At 33.1% G+C, this 9,222-nt stretch overlaps 1 protein-coding gene across 2 annotated transcripts in view; it reads left to right on the forward strand.

Moving 5' to 3' along the window:
• The window catches only part of CSMD3 (CUB and Sushi multiple domains 3), a 1,062,125-nt gene that overhangs the window by 615,470 nt on the left and 437,433 nt on the right, over positions 1–9,222 (forward strand). For both annotated transcript variants that reach the window (XM_024739588.1, XM_024739590.1), the window contains 2 exons: positions 4,511–4,693; positions 6,478–6,804. In XM_024739588.1, coding sequence (XP_024595356.1) covers positions 4,511–4,693; positions 6,478–6,804 — 510 coding nt within the window. The remainder of the gene's footprint in view (positions 1–4,510; positions 4,694–6,477; positions 6,805–9,222) is intronic.

Raw genomic sequence — 9,222 nt, forward strand, 5'->3', positions numbered from 1 at the left:
TTTTATACATATTAGTGTATATATGTCAATGCCAATCTCCCAATTCATCACACCACCCCTGCCACTTTCCCCCCTTGGTGTCCATATGTTTGTTCTCTACATCTGTGTCTCAATTTCTGCCCTGCAAACTGGTTCATCTGTACCATTGTTCTATGTTCCACATATATGCGTTAATATACGATATTTGCTTTTCTCTTTCTGACTTATGTCATACTGTATGACAGTCTCTAGATTCATCCACGTCTCTACAAATGACACAACTTCGTTCCTTTTTAATGGCTGAGTGATATTCCATTTTATATATGTACCACATCTTCTTTATCCATTAGTCTGTCTATGGGCATTTAGGTTGCTTCCATGACCTGGCTATTGTAAAGAGTGCTGCAGTGAACATTGGGGTGCATATGTCTTTTTGAATTATGGTTTTCTCTGGGTATATGCCCAGGAGTGGGATTGCTGGGTCATATTATATTTCTATTTTTAGTCTTTTAAGGAACCTCCATACTGCTCTCCATAGTGGCTGTATCAATTTACATTCCCACCAACAGTGCAAGAGGGTTCCCTTTTCTCCACACCCTCTCCAGCATTTGTTGTTTGTAGATTTTCTGATGATGCCCATTCTAACCGGTGTGAGGTGATACCTCATGTAGTTTTGATTTGCATTTCTCTAATAATTAGTGATGTTGAGCAGCTTTTCACGTGCATCTTGGCTATCTGTATGTCTTCTTTGGAGAAATGTCTATTTAGGTCTTCTGCCCATTTTTGGATTGCGTTGTGTGTTTTTTTAATATTGAGCTGCATGAGCTGTTTGTATATTTTGGAGATTAATCCTTTGTCCATTGATTCGTTTGCAAATATTTTCTCCCATTCTGAGGGTTGTCTTTTTGGCTTGTTTGTAGTGTCCTTTATAGCTGTTAGCAGTTTCCTTATGTATTGAGGTGCTCCTATGTTGGGTGCATATATATTTATAATTGTTACAACTTCTTCTTGGATGGATTTCCATTTCCATGGAATATATTTTTCCATCCCCTCACTTTCAGTCTGTATGTGTCCCAGGTCTGAAGTGGGTCTCTTGAAGACAGCATACATATGGGTCTTGTTTTTGTATCCATTCAGCGAGCCCCTGTCTTTTAGTTGGAACATTTAATCCATTCACATTTAAGGTAATTATCGATATGTATGTTCCTACTACCATTTTCTTAATTGTTTTGGGTTTGTTTTTGTAGGTCCTTTTCTTCTCTTGTGTTTCCCACTTAGAGAAGTTCCTTTAGCATTTGTTGTAGAGCTGGTTTGGTGGTGCTCAATTCTCTTAGGTTTTGCTTGTCTGTAAAGCTTTTGATTTCTCCATCAAATCTGAGTGAGATTCTTGCCAGGTAGAGTAATCTTGGTTGTAGGTTCTTCCCTTTCATCACTTTAATTATGTCATGCCACTCCCTCTGGCTTGTAGAGTTTCTGCTGAGATATCAGCTGTTAACCTTATGGCAGTTCCCTTGTATGTTATTTGTTGTTTTTCCCTTGCTGCTTTCAAAAATTTTTCTTTGTCTTTAATTTTTGCCAATTTGATTACTATGTGTCTTGGCATGTTTCTCCTTGGGTTTATCCTGTATGGGACTCTCTGTGCTTCCTGGACTTGGGTGGCTATTTCCTTTCCCATGTTAGGGAAGTTTTCGAGTATAACCTCTTCAAATATTTTCTCGGGTCCTTTCTCTCTCTCTTCTCCTTCTGGGACCCCTATAATGCAAATGTTGTTATCTTTAATGTTGTCCCAGAGGTCTCTTAGGCTGTCTTCATTTCTTTTCATTCTTTTTTCTTTATTCTGTTCTGCAGCAGTGAATTCCACCATTCTGTCTTCCAGGTCACTTATCCGTTCTTTGCCTCAGTTATTCAGTTATTGATTCCTTCTAGTGTATTTTTCATTTCATTTATTGTATTGTTCATCTCTGTTTGTTTGTTCCTTAATTCTTCTAGATCTTCGTTAAACATTTCTTGCATCATCTCGATCTTTGCCTCCATTCTTTTCCCAAGGCCCTGGATCATCTTCAGTATCATTATTCTGATTTCTTTTTCTGTAAGGTTGCCTGTCTCCACTTCATTTAGTTGTTTTCCTGGGGTTTTATCTTGTTCCTTCATCTGGTACATAGCCCTGTGCCTTTTCATCTTGTCTGTCTTTCTGTGAATGTGGTTTTTGTACCACAGGCTGCAGGACTGTAGTTCTTCTTGCTTCTGATGTCTGTCCTCTGGTGGATGAGGCTGTCTCAGAGACTTGTACAAGTTTCTAACACAGTTCTTTTAGAAATTATCAGAGAGGGTAGACAAAATTAACTAAGGTTATATAATTTCAATTTGACAAATATAATAGCAAATTGAATTGAATATATTTTATTGATTTATCCTCTGTGAGGCTGGATATACTTATACTGAATATTAAAGCAATAACATTAGAAATCAGCAACAAAATGATAGCCTAGATCCATACATTTAAAAACACCTTGAAATTATTTATGATTTAAGGAGGAAATCAAAATGGAAATTACAGACTATTTAGAAGTGAACAAAAAAAGCTCTAAATATCAAAACAGTACTCTGAAGAAAATTTATAGACTAAAAAACACTTTTTGAAGGAAACAAGAAAGACTGAAAATAAACTAATATAAAAACAAACCCGAAGACTTCAGCTCAAAAAGGTGGAGAAAGAATAGCAAAATAATGCAAAAGAGAGTTGAAGGTGGAATGCAAAAAGGTAAAAATGAAAGATGTTTAAATAAAATGAAAACAATGGAATTGATTAGCAAAATGTGGTTCTTTGAGTAGACTAGTAAATTTGACAATGTTTTTTAAGTATGAGGCAAAGAAAACTGGAAGACTAATCACAAATAAATAGCATTGGGAGTGAGATAGTTTATGACATCTTTGTAAAGAGATATTTAAAGGTTTTGTAACACAATTCTATTACTACTAAACTAACTTTGGAAAATTGCACTTCTCTAACATATATATAAGTTGCTAATATTGCCTCCCCCCAAAGAAAATAACTTTAATAGTAAAATAACCCTGGAAGATATTGAAATGGTAGTCAGATACCTATCTCAAAATTATACCAGGCTCAGTCAGCATTTTTGGCAAATTGTCACACTCAAGGATCCGATTTTCCTGTTATGCAAACTAGTCTAAAAGACTAGTGAATGTTGGAAAATTGCTAACCTCTTCCCTTGATATTAAGTCTGTATAGGAACAGCACAAGAAAAATGATAGACCAATGTCACTATGACACAGATAAAAACAAATATCAAATCAAATGAAGTGTATTAAAGAAATCATTATAACTATGTTTTCTGCTAAGGATACAAGGACATTCAAAAATATCTCCAAAATTATTGTTTGGTTCAAAAAACAGCAAGTTATAGAATATATTGACAGTATAGTACAAGTTACTCTGTATATATATATATATATATATATAAAATGAAAAGCAAAAATACCTAGATTTTGTGAAGAGAATTTTTACGTTTACAAAAATACAGATGTTTATATTACATAGTACCTATATATGTGTATTATTATAAAAGCATGCATAAAGAACTGTAAAGATACACAACAAATTGGTGCTAGTAGATTACAGAAGAACCCGGAATGTGTGATTGTTAGAGTGTCAAGAGAGACCATAACTTTATCTCAAAGTTTTATTTTTTAAATTTAAATAAAAATTTTTTTTGCTGTTGTTTGAAGATTACTGTATTAATGTGATTTCATGTAACTTAGAAACCAAAACAATTACCACAATAATCTGCAACTGACATTCCTAGATTCACAAGGAAGATCCCAGATATTTGGAGTTTCCTTGAGCACATGTTGAAAGGGTGTTTTAATGTGCTCTTAAGAGATTTTTTTTTCAACCTCCTTCAATTTAATTGATCCACAGAACATTTGTTGAGGAACATATATGGGTAATTTGGAATGAAAAATTGATTCCTGACGTAAGTAGCTTTTTGGGGAGTCTAATTGGGGAAGTAATTCAACCAACAGGTACTAGGGAGAGTGGCAGATCCTGTGTGGAGGGTTTTCACTGATTGTTTTAGGAGCACATAGGCAGAGAATATCACCTTGTGTCCTGGTTTCAATCCAAAGATTTCCTGTATCATGTACAGATTACGAAAATAAGAAAAGTTTTTGAGATTTGGGGAAAATACATATGTATATTTATGTGTGTATGTATGTAGTACAAACAGATAATCTGAATCTTGTTCGTAATTGTTCTGTTAAGAACAACCGCATTAGCTCCAACAACCTGTTTCCCTATCTACAAAATGAGAGAAATGCACTAATTGTTCCCTAAAGATCATTTCCTCAAATCATGTCCATAACAGTAGTAAGAGAAAATTAAGATTGGAGAACATTTTCATCATTTGCTCTGAAATATCTTGGCTATAGAGAGTGTACATCTCTTAAATTTGCTGTATGGATATCATATGCCTGAAAGCCTTGAAATCTGACGTATCATTTATTTTTACAGAAATTGAAAAAGAAAGTTGTGGTGATCCTGGTACACCCTTATATGGAATTAGAGAAGGTGATGGATTTTCTAATCGTGATGTTTTAAGGTTCGAATGCCAGTTTGGATTTGAATTAATTGGAGAGAAATCCATTGTTTGTCAAGAGAATAACCAATGGTCTGCAAACATACCCATCTGCATCTGTGAGTACCAAATGCTTTGCTTCCAGATAGCATATGCTACCCTGTCCTTGCATATAATTGCTTTTGTAATTAATTGCAAAGAACTGGAACTGTGTAATTATTTTTGAATGAGTAGCACTTTTCAACACTATCTTTAACAAGTGTGCTTATGCCAAATTATAAATTTCATTGCAGATTTAAATAAAGTTAGCACAGTTCACTTGGTAATGGCAAAGTATATTTTACATATGTCCTCATAACACTTTACTGGTGGCATTTTATACTTTATAGATAGAATACTTCTTATGGAAATTATACATCTGAGCTAATTCTATTAGGCTTATTTATTTTAACAAGGTAGTATATGCTTATTTGCAATCAGAAACACTTAAAATATTTAAAGCTTATATTCTATGTATAATGCATTAACTTATTTTTTCTTGTAGATGCTCTCACTAATGCCTGCTTAAATGCCATTTATTTATATTGCATAGAATAAAATTCATTAATGTTTGTGATATATAATATGCTTGGATTAAAATAATGTGTTTCTTCAAATACTTTAAAGCGTTCCAATTTAGCTGCAACAAAAATATAATTTGTTTTATCTGTGGATGCACTTTTAGGTTAAATTAAATACTATCTTCATTACCAACAAATACAGCTTACCAGGTGTGAATGCAATATTGAAAATTTTACATTAGTTTTGTTACAAATGATAACATATAAGCTCATAATCATGAAAGTAAAAAATAATTTTCTTGTTTTAAAATATGACTTTTCATCTGTATCCAACTTGTAATGATCATGCTTTTCATTTGTGAAATCCTTTATTCCCTACAAAGGTATTAGCACAAACTTTACTTCAATATATAACTGTTTTTTAAAAAATTTAGCAGTTTTCAAGACCTGCATTTTATCTGAATTTTAATATGTGCTGCAAAACACACATTTTCCTTTATTGAAAATGTTGATTATTTAACATTTTTAAAATATTTAACATTTTTAAACATGTACTGAGAACTTTTAAAGTGAGTGGAGGCCAAACGTTTTCTAATATTATCTTTTTATCCTCTGTGTAATAAATCATTGTTTTTTAATCCTTCCTCTACTTTCTAAATGTTCTGTGTGAACCTTTAAATCATATTTTTTAAAAGCTAAAAAAATAAATCTGAGGGGAAATAAAGACCAACCTTAGTATGGTATGGGAGTTCTTATTTAGTGCTTTTTCCAGCATTAGCCCCTAGTGGCAGCTATCATAAGTGTTAATTCATCTCCTTATCTGTGTTATAAGCTATCAGAGCATCCCATGGCCATGGTAGGAGTGAAGTTCACCTAGTTACTACCCTCACTCCAAGTTTTCTCCAGATTGTATTATCCCAGTTATGTTAATACCTACATAATATTTGTGTGTGTTTGTTTTCAGTCATTTCGTGAGCATTATTGTTTTCTTTGGAAATGTCTATATACTTCTCCAATACTTTTTTAAGCACAGAAACTAAAACTTTGCACTACACTCTAACATGGACATGATAAATGTCAAAATAAATTGCTGTTATTACTCCAATTATATTTTTGTGCATATTTAAACATACAGTAATTCAAAGTACTAGTAGCCTTCCTTAATAATGTGCAAAAACAACATATTTTTTTTCTGTTTTATAAGATAGATTATATTGTTTAATATATTTTTTAAAACTGCTAATTGATAAAATTGTTGACTGTGGCAAAATGAGGTAATTTGAATTATTTGAGGTAATAAATTTGAAAATTTATTGTTTTTTATAATCTTCCTACTTTAACAGTTCCTTGCCTCTCTAACTTTACTGCACCAATGGGAACAGTCCTTTCTCCTGATTATCCCGAAGGGTATGGAAATAATTTAAATTGCATCTGGACAATAATCTCTGAACCAGGGAGTCGGATACACCTTTCTTTCAATGACTTCGATCTGGAATCCCAGTTTGACTTCCTTGCTGTTAAAGATGGAGACTCTCCAGACTCCCCAATTCTTGGAACCTTTACTGGGGCTGAGGTGCCTTCTCATCTTACTAGTAATAGTCATATACTACGATTGGAATTTCAAGCTGACCACTCAATGTCAGGACGTGGCTTTAACATCACTTATAACAGTAAGTTTAATTTTTCCATATAACATATTTCTACACATTAGAGCTAGAAAGGAATCATACAAAACAGCTCTCTTGTTCCACAGATAGGAAACTTGAGCAAGTCATATACATAATTTGTATCAGGGACAGTCTTTCAGCCCTTGATTTCTAACCATATTTTTACTCCTTACTGTGTCATTTCTCTTTGTGAGAGGCCTGATGTTAAGGAGATATATATTAAATATAATTATTATATCACCAATATATTAGCTTATTCTATTAAATCTTATAAGCATAATCTCAAACCTACTGTACATAACATATTTTGCTCTGTTATTGGTATGCAAACATAAAAGGGGGATAGATCATTCCTTCAAGATATTCATATACCAGTAGAGGATTTTAAACAAATAATGACAACACAGAGTTATAATTCCAAAGACAAAATTAGCTAGACTATCAAAGTATCACAGAGAAGGAAATTACTAATTCTGGGCAGTAGGTTACTGAGCTGACTTAGCAAAGATGCTACGGGGGGAAAATACCTTAGTGATTAAGAATATCAGCTCTAAGGTCAAACTATGCAACTTCAAATCTTGGTTTTGCTACACTTTTATTTTTAATAACAGAGCCTTAGTATTCTCATCCATAAAGTCATACTGGGTTTTTGTAAGGAGCTGTTGATGAAAAAAATAATCAGTGGTCAATCTAAGAAAGAAATGAACATTTTTTTTCCAAGCCAACCTGTGGATTATAACCTGGGAGACAGTCTTTCAGAAAGCTCTGAGGACTGTTCCACCTGTTAGAGGTCAAAGCACAGTTATGTAAGTTTTTGAGACAAAGGGTTATAGTCAAATGACCTATTAACAGTTTACACAATCCAGATCTGCACATCCAAAGCAAGTAGTGGGTCATCGTGATCCCTTATGAGATTAAGAAGGACTGTTATCTACTAAGGAGGTCTGGTTAATGCAGATGAATGATACACACTAAAGAGGAAGGAAGAAGCCCAAGAGGGCAGAGAAAAAATTTATGTTTAAATTTTCATCTTGCCATAAAATATGAATTTTATTTAATCAGAGTAAATAGGGTAATGCATGTAAATAATTCAGCATATATACCTAATAAATACTCAGTAAACATTAACATTTGTTGTTTAGTTGTCTTCTGAAGTATTCCCTTGTCAATTCTTATTCTATTATTGTATTTATTACATTGCTTTAGATTTAAGAATTCTTCAAGGTTATTTAGCTATTGTCTATCACCCATATTTTTTGTATTTCAAAAGGATGCATATTATTTTTCTGAAAATAACGTGGTGTAAATATAGCAAAAAGATGAATCACATAAATGAGAAAAGTTAACAAACTTAGTAAGTTAACAAACTCACTTAGTTTTAAGTAAGTTAGTAAGTTAACAAATTTACATACTAATGCTTCCGTGTGCACATGTTTTACCTCAAGCTGTAGAATGCTAGTGATTTTTATTGTTTTCTTCAAAGTTACCACACTCTGTCAGATTCTGACCAACTTGATGAGTTATTTAAGTGTCACATTATAATAGGATTTAATTTCCTGCTCTTTAAAAAAGCACTGCACACCCCTCACCTTCACCCTTGCCCCAGCCCATTCAGTGCTGAGCTTTGTCAATTAATAACAAAATGCAGTTATTGTCTTTTCAAAGTGACACTCTTAGTGAACATTGTCACTAATAAGTTGTCAACATGTAATTGCACATCATTAAAGTTGAATTAGCTGTGACATGTGTCAGAGAGACATGCTGTATAAAATGGTTGCTTTATCCCTTTTAAAAGTCCCTTTTAAAATATTTCATATATATGTATAAATATAAACACATATACATTTATCTATTTACAGTTTTATGTTGTCTTAAATGCATATATATATATATATATATATATATTTTTTTTTTTTTTTTTTTTTCTTGCCACATAGCTTGGGGGATCTTAGTTCTGTAACCAAGGATTGAACCCCAGACCCCACCAAGTCCTAACCACTGGACCACCAGGGAATTCCCTTAAATGAATAGTATTTTTAACATTTATGGTATCTTGAAGATATTATGGAAATACGCCTCTTGTTCCTTGTTCAGTTTCTTTAGTAAATAATTTAAACCATTGTATTAAAATTCTTATATTCAATGCTTCCTACTGCTGTTTTTTTCTGAAAAATTTTCCAGCAGGCATTATGTATAAGAGCAACCAGGGTTAATCGATACTGAGCTTTTTAAAAGCACAGCAGAAAACAATAATTAGAAATAAGTGTACCTACAAAATAGATTTTATATATTTTAGAATTTACCTTAATGTTATTTTATGCTGTTTAACTTAAAAATGAGGAGACTGGGGCTTCCCTGGTGGCGCAGTGGTTGAGAGTCCGCCTGCCGATGCAGGGGACACGGGTTCGTGCCCCGGTCCGG

Source organism: Neophocaena asiaeorientalis, unplaced genomic scaffold (assembly GCF_003031525.2).
Source record: "Neophocaena asiaeorientalis asiaeorientalis breed wild unplaced genomic scaffold, Neophocaena_asiaeorientalis_V1.1 scaffold533, whole genome shotgun sequence".
Classification (NCBI taxonomy): Eukaryota; Metazoa; Chordata; class Mammalia; order Artiodactyla; family Phocoenidae; genus Neophocaena; species Neophocaena asiaeorientalis.